Below are 19,057 nucleotides of genomic sequence, written 5' to 3' on the forward strand. Positions count from 1 at the left end.
ACTAGATTTCCCACCAGCCATGGTGAAGATACAAATTGTCTTCGAACGGCAGAGAAACCCTGGGGTCCTTTCCCTACAGAACTGCGTGATACATGCTTATCCTTCAGTAATAATCAGCTTCTGCATTGTAAGGCTCGTCCGCTATCTTCTGAGATTCACCACAGCCTGTGGATTTGGCAGTGGTCTTTCTGCTATTAATAATGTACTGTTGCTTTCTAGTGAAATGTGGTATCTTTTGGGTCCTTTGGGCAAGGGGCAGTTCACGTGTAAGTATATATAATGTGCATCGTTGTTCATAGGACTTGATAGAAGCTGTATTAGTGTTTTATAACAGTGAGTCCTGGCATTAATCCCATGGCTAAATCGAAGTTTATATCTTAGGGAACAGTATAGGATGAGCATTCCAGGTCAGTGAGAGGCTCTCCTCCCTGCTGTCCTGTACATTGCTTCCATTTGGTTCCTCCAGCCTAAGATCTTCCCTCTGCTGTGGTCAAAGCTGGGTTGTTGGCAAATGCAAGAAAGAAAGTATAGAGGACACACCCCAGGCTGAGGCCTAGGCCTGGAAGTGGCAGAAATAATTTCTGCGCTCGTTCTTTCAGAGTGAACATGGATACGTGGCTGAACTGAACCACCAGGAAGACTGGGGATGTGGGTTAGCCAGGAGCCCAGGACAATGGGGAGCGTGAATCTGGGGAAAAGCTAGGAGTCCTTCCTTTTTCAGGTTCTGCTGTAAGATGTTTAAGTACTCTCTTAATGTTGTTTACCAAATGAAGGAAAGGATGGATTCTCCAGACAACTTTGAAAGTTTTATCCTTTTGTTTGGGAAGAAGTCTTTGCAACCCCTGTCACTGATTACTGATGAATTACTGTTAAAAATGCTTTCGTAATAAGACAGGCTTCTCCCCTCTGTGCATTCCAAGTCATGTGGGTAGATGGAATTCAATTGGGATTCTCAAAGTGATCAATGTTCCCAAATAACATTTCGCCATGTTAATATATACATTAAAAAAAATGAAAATGTACTAGGTGATGAAAAAGTTCAGAGACTCAAGAGAGAAATAGTAATTTTCAGATATGCCATTGGAGGGGAATTGAGGAAACAGGTAGAAAACACCAGGTGCTCCCAGACTGTGGGAGTATTAGGGTACAGGGTCTCTCTAGGGTACAACAAGGAAGGCTTGCATCAAGCTGAGGAACAGAGTTGGCCATTAGTGCACTTATTTTACTTGATTTTACCCTAAATTTACATTATGACAGGTAAATATAGTTTTATCACGAGTGCATCTTGAAGTGATTTTTAAAGCTATTACTCTGTCTAGATGCATGTTACACATATTTATAATAAAATCTTCTGTTACTCATATATATAATCTCTACCATTTGAGTGTGTATGCACACACGTGCATGTTTGTCTCAGAATGACCATGGGGGAGCATAAGACCACTCACCCAGTAAAAGCTTCAGAACTATCTCTGGGAAGAGTAAGTTCTGTTCATACCAAGTCATCCCCGGGCAGTATTCTATTTTGATAATTTTGTTACAATTGTGAATTCTAAGCATTTACATTTTCTTTGTATGTGTACAACCAGCATTTAACTGGGTGCGTGGTATGAGAATTCTTTTGTAATTTTATTAAATCTGATTTGTGAAAAAGACCAGGGACTGAAGATGTCTTGCCCATGCTAATAGATTATAGGCTGTAACAAAATGTTGCTTTATATTGCCACTCCTGCAGCTGCAGTTTCGAGTGTAGTTATTATTGGCTACAATATCACCCAGTTTTTTTTTTTTAATCAAAAGAAGTTCATGCTATTGACTCATTACTCCCATATTTATTATTCTTATTGAAAATAACTAGATTTAATTCTATTGGTTTCCCTCCTGATTGAAAACATTTGAACCCGAAAAGCACAGTATTTCTTAAGACGTTTGTAACAATTCATCACGGATATGAAAATTACAATCATGCGGCATTGTGTGAGCAATGATTTAAAAAAAAAAATTCTTTACACATATGGTAAGCGGGTGACCAATGCTATCCAGGTTTGAAGATGCTGAATGTTCATATAACTGGTATTTGAAATTTTGATGTGTATTGCATTCGTTACTGAATATCAAGAATCCATTTTTTTGCTCATAGAGAGTAAGTTTAAAATGGGGTCTTTTGTAGAAGCACCTATCCTGTTTAGAATGATATAACAGATGCTGAATGTTCACATATCAAACAAAATGCCAGCTTTCTGTAGAAAAGAGGTGTCAAAAAGTTTCTTTGTACCTTTAACGCATGTGATTATGTAGTACAAAATGCAGAGTTTGTAAAATTTCTTGAATATACAGGCAAAAAAATGAATAATTCAAAACAACTCATAAGTTCTACATTCTATTGTCCCTTTATAACGCAGGCAGAAGATAGCAGTGCGCTCCCAATAGAGCTGAATTTGCACAAGTTACACCTCTGAAAATGCCAGATGGTCTATGGTCTACTTTTGAGAGCTGTCACATATGTAAAGATTTGAAAAAAGAAAGACAGCTGAATGAGAGCAGTGGATCATTAAAGGGAGAGTGAGGGTCCCTAGGCATCACTTGTGTTTTAAGAAGCATTGTGTCGTTCCCATATTAGTGTGCTTTTTTTTTTTTTTAAAGCCATACACAACTTTTACACAATGAGGAGAAGAAATCTGTTTAAAGCCAAGGAGTTGGGGTTTAATCAGTGAGATGTTTTTGTTCTTTATTTGAGAATAAAACCCTGTTTCCGACTTGGTTTTACTTATAATTTTACCATAAGATTCAAGTCATACCCATGAAAAATTAGCAGTGAAGTTAAAATAAATGTTAAGATAGCTAATCTATCTAGGGTTTATCCAGTTTTAATTTGACTTACACACTGCATGTATCTGAACAAATCATAAAACTACGAAATTGTGTTAATGTTAAAAATCTGGCGTAAAGAGATAATACTCGGTTGTTACCTGACCGTAATACAAACTATAGGAAAAATAATTAGGTGACAGTGAAACAAAAACGAATGTACTATCATTTATCTGCCAACAGAAATAGATATCATTTTGAAGACTGAAATGTAGATAAATCATTAAGGATATGTTTGAATACCACGCCAGCCATACCCGGTAATTTGCAAATAGTCGATTTTGATAGAAAAAGGTCAGATCTGTCAGTTTGAGAATTTGGTGGCAAGACATAGTTGTCTTTTACCACCTTTATTTTTATTTATTGAGAATGTTTAACTATGACATGGTAATTTTAAATTTATCTCGGATTATGGACTATGACAGGACATTTTTGATTGATAAGAAGGCTCCTTAGCATGGGTCAGTTGGACATTTCAATTTAACCAAGCTCTCAGATTGCTTGAAATATTCTTTTCAGAGAAAAAGTGGCCCAAAACATTCCATTTATTTGGTGAGATTACTGGTAAGTGCTCTGAAAAGAGCACCAAATGAGGTTTAACTGTCTTCTTTGGCATCCCTTTAAATACATATGCATAACTATCCATGTTCAATAGCAGTCATTAGGATGTCATTCTAGTTGATACAAGAAGCTAGGGGAGCAGCAGATTAATCTCTAGATCAAATGATTGCACACCCATAAGAAATAGATCTCCTCTTGCAGATGCCTTGTCCAATTTTGTTATAAGAAGGTCACATAGAGCAGCTGAACAGAGAAGTAACCTTTTTTTTTTTTTCATCAAGAGTAAGGAGAAAACCAAAGTATTTTGATATATTTTCATACCATTACTTTGTGCTTTTCCCAAATATTTAATTTTTAGATAATCATTCTCCAGTATCGCTGAAGAACCGAAAAACTGTACTGTATGAGGAGTTCATAAGTTTAATAAGGTATTAATGGTAACAGATTTGGTAGGAAAGTATGCTTTTGTTTGTTAAATAAAGAAATGAATGTCTTTAAAATTGAAATAGGCACAATCATGAGTAGAATGTTTTGATATGTTAAAGATGTTTTTCTTCAAGAGACGTAGGATATGTGAACAAGAATGGAAGTAAACAATTGTGCTAAAGACCTACTCAAATGCAAACTATCTTCTTTGTCAAAAATATATACCGTTTTGGCCAATCCCCAGATCACAGATAATTAGGTCCTTTTAGACATTGTCAATGCCATGTATAATTCTTAAGCTTTGCATGCAGTACTTTTTCTAAATTGAGTTCTTAGTATTCAGATTTAATTTACATTTCATAACTGCTCATAATCATAAATGGGAAAAAAAAGACTAATTAAAATAGCAGGTTTTGGTTTTGAAATTACAGGAAATTGTAAAATAGTACAATTTTGGCAAAGAATGGAATGGTTTTTGTTCTTTCTGTTGTTTTTGCTGAAGCACTATGATTGATAGCTTTGCTTAGGGGCTACTCAATCAATGTAAATGTTGATTTTAATAACCTCATTACTTAACCAATGTAAACAAATAACATTTGGGGGGCTCTTTAGCTGCAAAAATTCGAATTCACTGTGGCTAATTTAAATAGAAAAACACTTACTAGTGATGTAGTTTTGGAATATTGGTGAGGTTTGGTGGGGTAGGGTATAGAGCCAATGGCCCAGAAAGAATTCTTGAGACCTCTGTGGTGCAAAAAGATGGTTTTATTAAAGCACAGGTACAGGACCTGAGGGCAGAAAGAGCTGCAGCTGGGGGTGGGGGGGGGATTGTTGTGAGGAGTATCTGGTTACATACTTGGGAGTTGGGGGTAGGGAAAAAGGGAGGTTTTCAAAAGAACTTTCATATGCTAAAGAGGGCCTACAAGATACTGGAGGCCTTGCATTGTCAAGTTAAGGTTGATTTTCCCCTCCAGTATGGCATTAATATTAAGACAGTTGAGAGCTTCCTGGAGGGATGGGGACACCCAGGAGTGGGGGCAGCGGGTGGAAATGTTGCAGGATGTCAGCTTGTGCTTTGTCCTCAGCTTGCCTTCTGCTGCCTCATCATTAGCACACGGACCCTCCCAGGAGTTCCAAAACCAAGATCATTCCCATCCATTCAGTGGGGCTTCTCTGTTGACAACCCCACTGCTGCACCATCAGCCCATGGTCTGCTAGGGAGTGAATATCAGACGCTGCACCCCACTGCCAAGACCAACAAAGCCTTCTGTATCGTTTGTGCTGAGAGTTCCACCTCCCTGGTGTGGCTGGGGTCTTGCAATGACCACTGCTGGTCTGTAAGTCATCCTTGTGCTTGGTGGGGCTTAGGTCATATATCTGCCCCCCAACTGCAGAAGAGCAGAGGAATGGGATAGAGGTATTAACCAGAAAATCTGTGAGGGTGTTCAGAAGTTCCAGGCAGCACAAATGATGAATAGTCATGTTGCAGAACCTGGACTGGATCCTGGTGGAAGAACCAAGCGCCATTTGGAGACTTTGGAGGATCGGAGGTTTATTTAACACCGGCGGGCTCAGAGGAGGTTGTTCTCCAAAGGTGTGAGCCCTGAGCACAAGCAGGGGGGGAGATTTATACCCTTCTACTTCCCCATACTTGGTACTTTTGGTACGCGCCAGAATCGGGGTAGGAAGGAAGAACCCGGAAGGGCTTTTAGACGGGACTGGAATTCCTTTGCTGGTTTGGTCGGCCATCTTAGAGTATGGTTTTTCCCTATCAGTCATCCTGCTTCTTTATGAGTCATTGTCCAAAGAATCAAATTTGTCCTTCCTTAGTATCATGGTGGTAAGTCTCTTATATTCTTTTTAAAGGTTTTATTTGTGTGAGAGCGAGCATGCATGCTAGAGAGCTGGGATCATGGTGTGAGCTTGAAGCCAGGAGTCCCATGCTTAAACAACTGTGCCACCCAGGCACCTCTCAGATTTTTTCTTCAATCTGAAGTGTTTTGCTTTTCATATATAGGCATTTAATGCATCTGTAATTTATCTCTATAAGGTATATATGCACTTAGATGTGCAAACACATACATATTTGGAGTGCTCTCTTCTTTTTCTGCTGGTTATTTGTGCTGGACCCATAACACATAGCTTTGGTTGCTGGAGTTTCTTAAGAAGACTGTGTAGTAAGTCAGGTGCTGTAACCCTCTTTTACTTCCTTAAAATTGCTTTAGCGATTCTTGGTTACTTTTCCTTATAAATTTTTGGATCAGCTTCTCAAGTTCCATGTAAAAGTCTGTTGGAAATTTTATGGGAATTACACTGAACAAATAAATTGGGGGGGGGATGAATATTTACTCTACACTTAGTAGGATTTTCTTTTATGTCCTTCAGTATTGTTCTGTGATTTTTTTGCCAAGAATCTCCCCATTTTTTTCCTAGCTTAATTCTTAGATAGTTAATGGGAGCTTTGGGAGGGGCTTTTCCCTTTATTTTATTTTTATTTTTTTGATATTGTAAAGGGTTCATTTTTTCTTGTATATTAGCTGTTTGGTTACTGTTGGCGTAGAGGAACTTTGTTGATTTTAATGTGGTTGATCTTGTATATATCTTGTTAAATTCTTAGTATTTCAGGGTTTGTAGTCTCCTGAAATTTCCCCTAGAACATTCAAATTAGGGATGCATCTCAAAAATATTTTTTCCAGATCTATTATTTCTTTTTCATGTTATATTGCTTTCACCAGTGCCTCTAGTGTAATGTCAAATAAGAGGGATGAGCCACTTTTTCTTGGTCCTGACCTAAATGGGAACATTTCTTAAGTGCTGACATTTAATTTCGGCAGATGTGTTTTATCAGATTCTACTTCCAACTTTTCAAAAATGGTTTATTTTTTATACCAAATTAAAAAATAAATATAGGGAATGTTTTCTCCAGGATTCAAAATGAGATAGAATCAGTGTCTGGCTGGCTCAGTTAGGAGAACATGCAGCTCCTGATCTTGGGGTCATGAGTTGGAGCCCCACACTAGGTGTAGAGATTACTTCAATAAATAAAACCTTTTTAAAAATTTAAAGTAAAATGAAATTGAAAAGAAAACTATTTCTTTCTGTATTGTCTAGCTATGATACTTGGATTCATTGCTTTTTTCCTTTTCTCTCAGAAGATGATTAAATATTTTATCCCAGTATCAGGGTTATTGAGATAATATTGCCATGTTTCTAGCACCAAAAGAGGGACCTGGTACATAGAAAAACAAATACTTGCTGTCTAATGAATGTGTAATAACTTTCAGATTTCTAACTTAAATTTTCTTTTTTAAAAATTATTTTTATTAACATATAATGTATTATTTGCCCCAGGGGTACAGGTCTGTGAATCCCAACTTAAATTTTCTTAAAAAACAAAGCACTCTTTCCCACTATTTTCATATGCCTTTTATAAAGTCACTTTTGATGACCCTGCCCCACTAACCTTTTTTTACTAATTATGTTTCCTCGATGTCCATGTTTATTAGTATTTTTCCTCTTTTTTTCTCTCCATTTTGTAGAACTGTGGGTAAAGCCCAGGGTGGGGGTGGGGGTACGGTTCCTGAATATATTTTGATGATTTTCAAATATTTCTTTTTTAACTGGACCAACTTTTCCTGTTGTTTAGCCCAACCCCAGCGCTTGCCTCAGCTTCCAACGTGCTCACAGGAACCAACTGAGGAAGAAACCAGCAAGATAAAGAACGGCCACACAAGTCTGAGCAATGGAAATGGAATTCACCACGGGGCCAAACATGTATCTGCAGAGAATCGAAGACTTTCAGCACCTGTTTCTCACAAAATGCATAGAAAAATTCAGTCCAGCTTGTCTGTAAACAGCGATATCAGTAAGAAGAGTAAAGTAAATGCTGTCTTCTCCCAAAAGACAGGCTCTTCACCTGAAGGTAAGTTGGAGATATATGCTTATTTTATTTGACCGGATGAAAATCATATTCACCAATAACTACTTGATCAAGCAAACATGAACCAAGACTCTTGCTTATCTTTCAGACAAACTGGAATTTTGGTAAAATGCAACCACTCCAAAGGGAAACACAGGCTAGGAAAGGAAGTGCCAGCAGCTGACATCCTGCTTTAAAGATTATTGTCTTCTGGAGTGAGGAGTCCTTACTTTAAATAGCACTGATATACTTACTGTTTTTCATACCATGTTTAAAAATATGAAAGCAACATACTGGTGGTGGATGCATGTGTTTTCTCTGTCTCTGGTTCATTATATTATTCTGTGGTTCAGAGAGATTACCTGCTTGTATGTTCGTCTTGCAAATGAGTTCTGTTATTTTATTTTATTTTCAGTGTTCCAAAATTCATTGTTTATGCACCACACCCAGTGCTCCATACAGTATGTGCAAATGAGTTCTTAAATATGCAGCACTAAAATGAGAAAAAGATTTGGTGATTGTCATGTTCTTGCCAGAGAGTGGGCCAGGCTAGTATCTTCCAGCCATCAGGGTTTCCACAACCAACCTCCCCACCATTCCCCACTCACTCTGCTCTGGCCTTTAGCTCTTCCCATGGAGGTACAGGGGTATTCTCTGACCTCTCAGGAGCTAATTATTATGTCTTCAGTTCTGCTCCATCCTGCCCTTGGCCAGGTCAAAGTCAGGCTAAATACTATGAACCTGAGAAAGGTTTTCTCTATTATGACACAAACCCATCTGATGACAGTGGGTTTATAACCCACAGACTTCTTTTATAAAACCAGCTTGCCATATTATATATGGATATTTTGTAAAATGAATAGTCTCCCTACCATGTATAAGGTCCCAGAGTTCTGCCAGCCTATCCATGTTCCTCTCTTTTTCCTCTTTCCTCTCCTTTAGCAGTTCTTGGGATCCAAAAACTCAAATCTGTTTTCTAAATATAGATGTAGATGTATCTTTCCTCCTGCTGGTTGAGGTATATCTAATTTTTTTTCTTATTCCCCTTACCTTTCAATTTTAATTACCATGAAATCTTAAGTAAGGCAAATTCTGTCGATGCTTCTGTGAAGTTGGCCATGCTTATTCATAGAAATAAATTGAGTTGTAAATAGGAAATTGTATCGAGAGTTACCAGTAGTGAGCGGGAGAAAGGATATTACATTTTGGCTACAGGTGTCTCAAACTCAACTGAGGTAAAGTGTTAGGTTGATCAAATGATATGATAATAAATGGTCTGCATAGTTCTAGGTCAGTGACACTACTTTCCAAACTAATTAGATTGAAAGGGACATGATTGACACTTTAAAATGAGTTTGACATGTAAGCTGTATGGTCATCTCTGAAGCAGAGAGAGGCTGTTAACTAAACTGGCTCTCCAAGGAGTTGGGAAGGCAATGCAATTTTCTTTAGAGTATCTTCGCTTCTAGGTGATTGGGTGAAATAATTGAAATCTACTTGTTTTATACATTTGAATTTACTTATTACAGCCTTAACCTCTTATTTGCCATTTAATATTTACTTATTTTAAAGAATGCTCTCTCAATCCAACCTGAACAGTGTATATCAATTTAACTTGAAATAGCTTGCGGAATTTTTAGAAAATTTTTCATTATTTTCTTATTTTTAATACCACATCTGAAGTTATTTCTGATGGAAGAAGGCAGCTCCTTTTTTTTTTTTTTTAAGATTATTATTTATTTGAGAGAGTGTGAGTAGGGGGAGGGGCAGAGGGAGAAGGGAGCATCCTAAGCAGGCTCCACGCCCAGCACGGAGCCTGACACGGGGGCTCGATCCCAAGATCATGGCCTGAGCTGAAATCAGGAGTCAGATGTTTAACCAACAGCGCCACCCAGGTGCCCCAGGAATACAGCTTCCTAAGTAACATACAAAGGAAGAGGAAAATCAATAGTGTTGAGAATTCTACTCTCCCCCTTTGTCTCCCTCTCTTTCAGTTCTGTGAGTGTGCGAGGGGGATAAGGATTAAGGATAATCCTGCTCTTTATCACGAAATGTTTTCCAGATTGGAGTGGGGGTACGAGTCCTATGAAACACAAATGAAGAGGTCTAAATATATTGTAGAGTGTCCTATCGAGAACTTGGCCGGGAGGCTGCAGAACTTAGCCGATTCTATGTTCCTGGTGTGGGGATTGCTCAAATCTAGATGAAAATTTCCTTGTCCCAGTTGATGTATATTCTCCAAATAAGGTGTCCTCATGCTTTTTGATGCTATTTAAAGTTAAGCACTGACTTTCAGTTTTGAAGTTATGTTTCTTCTCTGGTAAATGTGCTGTAGCTAAACAAAAAAGGACAGAACAGGCAGATAGCAAGTGAAAGGACCAACATTGTGAGTGTGGCCACCAGCTCGCTGGGCAACACGGGTTTCTCTGGGGCTGCTTTCTCTAGAAATTGGTTTGGAGGAGAAATCTTCCAAGTTAGCTTGGGTTCCAGGATTCTGTGATGCTGTCCTCCCAGCAGGACTGCTCCATTGCAGGGCAAGTTTCTTGCTGAACAGAGAATATGGGATTCCAGGTTGAGCAGAAATGTAATACTTGCTGAATGGGACGGGGCCAGGGCAGGGATGGATTTGACGCACAGGGATGGCATCTGGATTTCAGGAGCTCTGTATGTCAGAACGGTAGGTCTTGAACACTCGATTTAGGACACGAATAAAAATGGATAAAAATTATTCAAAAAATGAGGGACTTAATATAGTTTTCTCAGTTTTGTTTTTCTGTTTTACATTTTCTTCGATCTTTATTGTCTATGCCTGTTGCTCTCACAGCAAAATGAGCAAATGAATAGCAGAGTCTTACTCACCATAAACCTCAAATCAGCTAACCAGTTTGACAACGTGTGTTTTTTCTGGACAAACGTCCCTTGTGGTTATTTTTGTGTTGCACATGAATAATAATGACAAGCAGAGGGGCATTTTTCTGGCTCAGATGATGGAATTAGATATTTAACTATTTCATTTTGCTTCATTAAGAGATGTAGGGACCTCTTTGCTGACAAGTTTGGGAAAACTCTTGAGATGGGGGCCCCTCCCCTCGCTGCCACAGAGCTAAAGACTCACCCAGCCTTGGAATTGAGTCTGTGCGTTGGCAAGATCTCGTGAGCGCTAACCGTGGGTTAGCTACGGCGGGAGTGCAAGTAGAAATGCACACCATCGATTCTCTTGCTAAGCTGTGTTGATTCGTCAGTTACTTCATTCTGTGTTCCTGCTGCACTCATGTGATCTCCTTGTACCCTCCCCATAGCACTGTAAGTTCATCCACTCTATGTGATTTTCTCATTGTAAATGAGGAAACTGAGGCACAGACGGGTCAAGTGAACCCACTGACAGCAATTGGTATGTGGTAGAAATGAGATTCAACCTCAGACATTCTGGCTCCACAGCCTGTGCTCCTAAGCACTGGTATTTTGCCTTCCTAGAGTTCCCTGAGATAAAGGTAATTTCTGGTCATTCCAACGCTGCACCCAGTGTTGACCCGGTTACCTGTGGGTTAGGCAGGGATCTTTGTATACATGTGCCTTCTAGAAACCTTTCCGACTAAAAGGAATTTGCACACTTTTGCCCTATGCTTGTTTTCCTTTCCCAGAGACTGGACTCAGATGAGTCTGCATTGTTTTCTAATTTATCGTGGTGCCCAGCACAGTGGCTTCCTGGAGTTGCCTGCCAGTTAGTGAGTGAGGCAGTGTTTTATTTCACACACCTTTATCCTACTCTTCCTTCAGACTGGCCCTGGAAAATAAATGTGTACTCATATTCATGAAAAAATGTCATTTTAAAAAGTGCCTTTTATGCAGTAGAGGAAAAAAATACCCATGTTGGAGAACATTGTATTTTTTATTTAAAGGTTATTAAATAGGTAGATTCCTACTTGTTTTGTATAATTAAATATTTTCATACATACTTTAATTTTCTGATTGCATCACCCAGGTGGAGAGTTTTAAGACTAAATGTTTAAGATTCTTGACCTTTGCAATAATTATAATATGATTTAGTATCCTATAATATTCAAATTGCCAAGGGTTTTCATTAGACTCTCAGACACTTTTCTTGTCCTAGGAATGGTGAATCCTAACATTTCAGGTGTGCCAATTAGAGCCCTGTATTTGTGTAAAAATTAAGAAGTTTCAACTAAGAAGTTTTTAGAACAGACTGTATGCCTTTTGGATTAAAGTGCCATTGTGTATGTACCTCCAGCTCCAGGAGCTCATTGAACAGAAATGTTGACTAAGACCATCTAGAACCTTGTAGATATGGTAGTACCTAGGATCTTTTTTTGTTTTGTTTTGTTTTTTAAGATTTTATTTCTTTGAGAGCGAGCATAAGCAAGGGGAAGGTGACAGAGAGAGGAGCAGGTAGGCCAGCATGGGGCTGAATCCCAAGTCCCTGGGATCATGACCTGACCCGAAGTCAGACGCTTAACTGAGCGAGCCACCAGGCAGCCCAGATCCATCTCATTTTTTATCACACGGACGCTGTTGTGATAAAGTGATAAAGTGTTGCCTACTTTTCTTTTTTGTGGCCTACAGATTAGAGCACAGATGCTGGGACCAGTCTGCTTGGGTTTAAATATTGGCTTTACCATTGTCTGATATGTCTTTGGGTAGGCTTTATGCCTCAGTGTCTTACATGTAAAATGGGGAGGTTATTGGTCCCTACTTCATATAATTGTTGTGAAGCGGAGTTGCTGTCGAATTCCTTGGAGTTAGAATAGCCGTCTGGCCCAGATGGAAGTGTTTGATAATGACAATGACAGCAGGGACACTTAAGGAACTCACGAGGGTTAAGAATGTTAACTTCCTTGAGAAGGCAGTGGAGACTCAGTACATAGGGTAGAAGGAGAGACATTCCAGGCTGAAGGGGTGTTATGATTTACTGTGTTTTTTCCAGAAAACCATCAGCATCTCACTGTTAAAGTGGGATTAGGAGCAGTAAGACTGGAAATGTGACAAATGGCAAGTCCACACCACCCCTAGGATGTCCTGAAAGCTGAAGCTTTCACACAGCTTCTCAGAAGGACATCATTTTATATCCAGTGTGCATCTCTTTGAAAAAAATTCTTCTCTCCATAATGCAGAAATTCCATGGTTGCAATTTTTAAAAACCAGATGCCTTAATATTTGCTCAGTATGGCTACCTTAAGTAAGCACCCACACAGAGACTGTCTTTACCATCCTTTCATGTGTTAGAAATAACTACTACTTTAGACTTGTTGAGCTGGGATGCTACCAAGCTCTGTGGAGCCTTTGGATAGACCTAAACTCAGTCTTCGAATTTTACTGGTTCTCTCTGCTTCCCTCTCTTCTAACTATTCTGTTGGCTTCCTACCTTTTTAGACCCCGCCTCCTCCCCCTTTTCTGTGTATTTCCCCTTGTTTTCATGGTCTGTAGGAGAGGGACAGGGCATGGTAGTCAGGAGGAGGATAGCAGGCCTGCCTGGGAGACAGGCTGGGTGGGGCACACAGCCTTCAAAGGGGATTTAGCATAACCACCAGGACAGTTTGAAAAGGGCACAAGGTGATCAGATAGGTCCTGCTGCCCCCTCCCCACCACCGACTTCCCCTATCCTCCACTCTCCATCTGCAAAAGACTCGGTGTGTTTGAAAGTATGCCTCTACTGCAGTCCTTAGAGGTCTCTGTGTGTGTGGTTAGTGGCACAACTAAATGCCCTTGTTGCTTCTCCCCCCCCCCCCAGCCTGGAATGTTCTCATAATTTTCTTCTGCCTTTTTGACCTGTGCACATTTTGTTCAGAACTCAACTTGGGCATCATCTCCTGGTGCCGTTGTGAGCTAATTGCCCCTCTTCTGTGTTCCCGCAGCACATTCCCCATCCGCAAGGATACTCAAGTTTATCTGTCTTCCCACACTAAAACCTAATCTCACTGAAGGCAAATTTCTAATTTCCAGCAGAGCCTAGAGTCTGGCTTGTAGTCAGTGTTCAGCCGATGTTGAAGCAAGGAAGGAGTATAAATCTGAGAACACAAGTACCTGTTCCTTAACATTTTATAGACATTATAGTTGAAACCTCAGAGTGGCTGAAATTATCAAGGGCAAAAATGTGGAGCCATAGGAGTGCAAATATCTGAGGTCCAAGTGAGGCGAGAAGAAACTCCACTGAGGCAGGACTGGAACTCAGAACTTCTGCCTCTCACCCCCATTGTTTCCTCATCATTCCTTGAGGTTTTCAGTCCACAACATGTTCCCAACTCCTAAAGCCAGAAAGAAAGGTAAAATTCAAATTGAATTGTTCATTTTCAGTTACATAATATTATAAATCTTATATTCATTTTCCCCCCATAAAAATGTCAGTTTTGCCTGCATTTATAGAAATACAAGTATTTTAGTGGACAAATAATAGGATTTTATGATATGACCATAGTGTTATAATCTGAGCTTCCAGAAACAAACTTTCTGTGGCTTTGGCAAAATATGTCCCTGCATTCCTCAAAATACTTAATTTGCTTGGATGATGTTTTGTTTTGTGCTGTTTTCTCAGGCACAGTGCCTTCCATTCCATGTCAAAATGTGTGGGAGAAAGGTTTAGAATTCTGCTTTCCGAGGCAGTATTTGCCAGTCCAGTGGAAAACAGGCTTTTAGTAAATTTTACTGCTCAACTAACAAACTAAATGGAATAACAGTAATACAGTGAGAGGGGTGTGTGAGCCAGGAAGGCCTGATCAAAGTTGACAGTGTCAAAGTATAAATCATTCTGCATATATAAATCATTTTGCTCACTTGAGATATTTAATCAGCTGTGTTTTTTTTTTAATTGAACAAATTATCTATCCAAAGTATTTATAAATGGTAAGTGTGTCTTTAGGGCTAAATGCAAATATTTGAACACACGTCCTTTAGAGTTGAGAAAAATAGGTTAACTCTGTAATTTATGTTCTAGAGTAAATTATTCCCATACCCATCAGTTTGATGAGGAGCACAGGAAAGATTTTATAAGGTCCTGAAATACATACAACTTAACATTTGAAACACCTTAGATTGCTTCTTTGAAAGAGCTGAGCATGGGGCAGGCGCCTGGGTGGCTCAGTGGGTTAAAGCCTCTGCCTTTGGCTCAGGTCATGATCCCAGGGTCCTGGGATCAAGCCCCGCATAGGGCTCTCTCCTCTGGGGAGAGCCTGCTTCCTCCTCTCTCTCTGCCTGCCTCCCTGCATACTTGTGATCTCTGTCTGTCAAATAAATAAATAAAAATAATTTAAAAAAATAAAAAAGAGCTGAGCCCAGTGAAAGAAGGCCCAGTGAAAGAAAAGAGAGAGGCCATCAGCTAGGTATGCATTTCACGTCCTTTACCTTTGGCTTTTGGGTTTTGCAGACAAGTTGCTTAGGCCACTGCTCTAACAATTTAAATGAACTTAGCATTCACTCAGGAGGTGGGTGGGGAGGAAATTAAACAATGGAGATACAGATAGATTGGCCAGGAAGCTATGGGGTGTGGAGTGGCAGAGTGAAGAGACTATTCAGAAACCCAGCTTCAGAATAATAGGCTCAAGGGAAAAACTGAATAAATCTCACAACCCTATTAATACACCATCGTTTTAATTTTTGCATTTGTAGTGAAAAGTTTCAGTGGTGTTTTTGATAGGTCAGACAGCACTGGGCAGGTACAGCAGCGAGGCCGTTCTGGGATGATTATTTGTAACCCTGTGACTTGTGCTGAAGGTGAGCACTGAGAACCAGAGGTTTTCTTCAGGGTGTCAGGATTAAGTGCTGGGTCCCAGGGTTAAAAGTGAGTAGAGCTGAACAGCAGTCAGACATCCATCCTAGTGGGGACTGACCTTAGTTTTCTATTTCAATTAGTTGGGAAAATGAACAGAAATTAGGAAGTCATGTGCAGCTCAGTGTAGTTTGAGGATGACCACAAGTTGAGTTTTAGACATGTTGAATTTCAAATGATAATATACAATCCAAGAGCATTTGGAAATACATGCTTGGAGCTTGGGAGGAGTTAGAACCAAGTATGCTAACTTATATTCTCACAGAATACTTGACATTGTGAATTTGGATGAGTTTTCTTAAGAGATTGAAGAGAAAAGATCAGATGGCTGAAAGCTAAGTGATTCAGGGATCACTAGAGGCCAGCCAGTTTGGTGGGCTGGGAATGGGAGTTCAGCTTGTGCGCTTGGGAGGAATCCCATGGAAAGTTCAGACTTTTCTCCAAAGGTGATGTCGAATAGAGAAAGTCAGAGTGAGGCCAAGACACTGAGAAGATAATCTACAGGAGAGGTCAGAGGCAAAGATAGGAGGATGATTATCTTGCTGAGGGGAAAAAAAAAAAAAAAAGGGAAAGGGTAGTGTCATGGAAAGAATGTTTTAGGAAAAGGCTGCACTGGATAATTGACAGGTTCAGCAGGATGAATACTGAAATAATTCTGTTGGATTTCACTGTGGACGTCATTAGGTGACCTAATTTAAGAGCCATTTCACAGAGCAGCCAGAATGATGTGGGCAGTGGAATGCTGAGGAAACACACTGGTATCAATAGTTCTAGAAAGGCTATAGTCCAGAATGGAAGTGTGGGTCCAGGGAGGTTGTTTTGTTTTAAGAGGGAAAAGCTTTGAGTGTGTTTACATTTCAGTAGAAAGGATCTAGGAGAGAGGCAAAGTTTGACTATATAAAAAGGTAGTAACATTAACTTCTTGACAAGCTGGCATATAGGTTCTTTAGAATTCAGCTCTTGAGTTCAGTTACCAAGCCAGACAACTGAGCGACCCAAGAAGCATTTACTGAATTGTTAACCTAGAGGACTCGACTCTGTTGTGTGGCTGGTTAATCTTAGAAGCCTTCTGAGTAACTTCTGTGGAATGGCTGGGTATGAGGAAATGTGACTTGAAGTGATTAAAAGCCTGTCTCAAGCCCTCACTCCTACCTCATTCCAGGAACACTAACTGGCATTTGAATGGAAGGCATGGACAGAGTGGGCAGTTAGGATTCTGTGTTCCAAATTTCTCTTTTTTTTTTAAATATATTTTATTTATTTATTTGACAGAGATCACAAGTAGACAGGCAGAGAGAGAGAGAGGGGTAGGCAGGCTCCCTGCTGAGCAGAGAGCCTGATGCGGGGCTCGATCCCAGGACCCTGAGATCATGACCTGAGCCAAAGGCAGAGGCTTTAACCCACTGGGCCACCCAGGTGCCCCCAAATTTCTCATATTTTGGACCACAACTTGGTGGAAATTTAGAATTCAGTTTAAATCATAGCTTATATATAAGTATATAAGTAGTATAATTTTATATATATATGTGTGTGTGTGTGTGTGTATATATATATATATAGTATAAGAAAGGAAATACAACATCAACAAGTAAAAAAAGCAGTTCAACAGTTACAAGAAAAGTATAGGAAACATTAGTAAGGAAAGTACTGCATAATCCAGAAAAATAGAAGACAGGTTAATTTTAAAAAGTATATAAAGTAAATTTATCTTTTAACGTGGCCTGCTCTTAACTGAATTACTATTGCAGGCAAAAGGTTGAAAAGGTTAAGTCCTAACCTGTAATAAATTGGAATATTGATTATGATAGTCTCTTACACAGTGATTCATTTTTTGTTCATGGGCTTCTTTGAGAATCTGACAAAAGTCGTGATTCTTTTCCTCAAGTTTTTAAGAAAGATGGTATGGAATCCTGTTACTTCTTTTGTTGTTCCCAGAAGTAAAGACATTGGACACCTTCAGACATCTTACTCTAAAATCAAATGTCTCTAAGACATTTGAATAGCGAAGGGAGAGAAGATAACGGGGATGCTGATGAGCTGTTGTTAGGGTTTTGAACAATGAAGGACATGATCTAACTTACCATTTTTAAGCATTACCTGCCTCTGGTGCTGAGGGTCCACTATAGGCCCATGAGGGCTGAAGGTGGAAGCCTGCCTTGTGTCTCCCACAGTAATTCAGATAGAAGATGGCTGGGTTGGACCAGGGCGGCAGTGGTGGAGGTGGTGAGATGTTGCACGGGAAAGTATTTTGAAGGCAGACTAAGAGTTACTGAATGCTAAGATTTCAGCATGAGAGACAAAGTTAAGGATGACGCCCATGTCTTTTTGGCCTAAACAGTCTCAAGTAATGAGTTCTCTTTAATGGAGATGTGAGAAGGCTACGGGAAAAACTGGGTTTCGTTGGTGGAGGAAGATAAGGATTTTAGTCATGGCCATGGATCTGAGATACCCTTTATTTAAGTGGTGATGGGAAAGGAGGAGTTGAATTCAGAGGAATGGTCTGCAGCCCAAGAGAGGTATTTCATGAGCCATCAGAGACTCATATAAGTATAAGGTATAGAATGTTCGGTGGACGGCATCCCCTAGGGCTGGGGTTCTCAGCCCTGGCACCTGGATATCTAGAGTAAGAGATTCTGGACAAAAAAAATAGGAAGTAAATTACCACTCTCTGGGTTTGCCCCAAGAAATTCGAATTCATCTGGAATGCGGTAGGGGTGGCTAAGGTATCAGTATCCTTTAGAAGCTCCCTACAGTATTTCAATACGCATGCAGAGTTAAGAACCATTGCACAGGATGCAGGAGCCCTGGACTACTCTCATAGAGGTCAGAAAAGGAAGAGGAACCATTTAAAAAAAAAAAGGATGAGTAACTGGTGATGGAGAAGGCACCATGAAAGAGGGACAGCTTGGAAACCAAATGACCCTTGACATTGTCCTGTGAGGGTCATTGGTGACCTTCATGCTTTTGGTGTTGTGATGGGGACAAAAGTCTGATTGAAGTTGGTTCAAAAGAGAATGAAAAGAGAGGAATTAAAGATGGCAAGTCTAGCCTATTCTGGTTCAAGGAATTTTACTAAAGGGGAATGTTTTTAGAAATGGGAGATATTGGTTGCCTGTTACTGATAATGAACTACTTAAGGTGAGAGAAGGATGTCCTGGAGTAGGAGAGAGGGGAGGAGATCTGTTACAAAGAGCCTTAGATTGTAGTTAATGATATATGTATGTATATTACACTCTTCACAGGTTCTATTTATTTATTTTTTTTTAAAGATTTTATTTATTTATTTGACACAGAGAGATCACAAGTAGGCAGAGAGGCAGGCGGGGGGGGGGGGCAGCAGGTTCCCTGCTGAGCAGAGCCCGATGCGGGGCTCAATCCCAGGACCCTGAGATCATGACCTGGGCGGAAGGCAGAGGCTTACCCCACTGAGCCACCCAGGCGCCCCCTTCACAGGTTTTACAGTGTTAAAAGAAAGCAGCCAGGTGCTATAAGGTGATCTTACCAAG

At 39.9% G+C, this 19,057-nt stretch overlaps 1 protein-coding gene across 2 annotated transcripts in view; it reads left to right on the plus strand.

Annotated features, from left to right (window-relative positions):
- Window positions 1–19,057, plus strand: part of MDFIC (MyoD family inhibitor domain containing) — an 89,562-nt gene that overhangs the window by 45,756 nt on the left and 24,749 nt on the right. For both annotated transcript variants that reach the window (XM_080818363.1, XM_080818364.1), the window contains exon 4: window positions 7,502–7,777. In XM_080818363.1, the coding sequence (XP_080674489.1) occupies window positions 7,502–7,777 (276 nt within the window). The remainder of the gene's footprint in view (window positions 1–7,501; window positions 7,778–19,057) is intronic.

The sequence above is a fragment of the Martes martes genome (genome assembly GCF_963455335.1).
Source record: "Martes martes genome assembly, chromosome: 11".
Classification (NCBI taxonomy): domain Eukaryota; kingdom Metazoa; phylum Chordata; class Mammalia; order Carnivora; family Mustelidae; genus Martes; species Martes martes.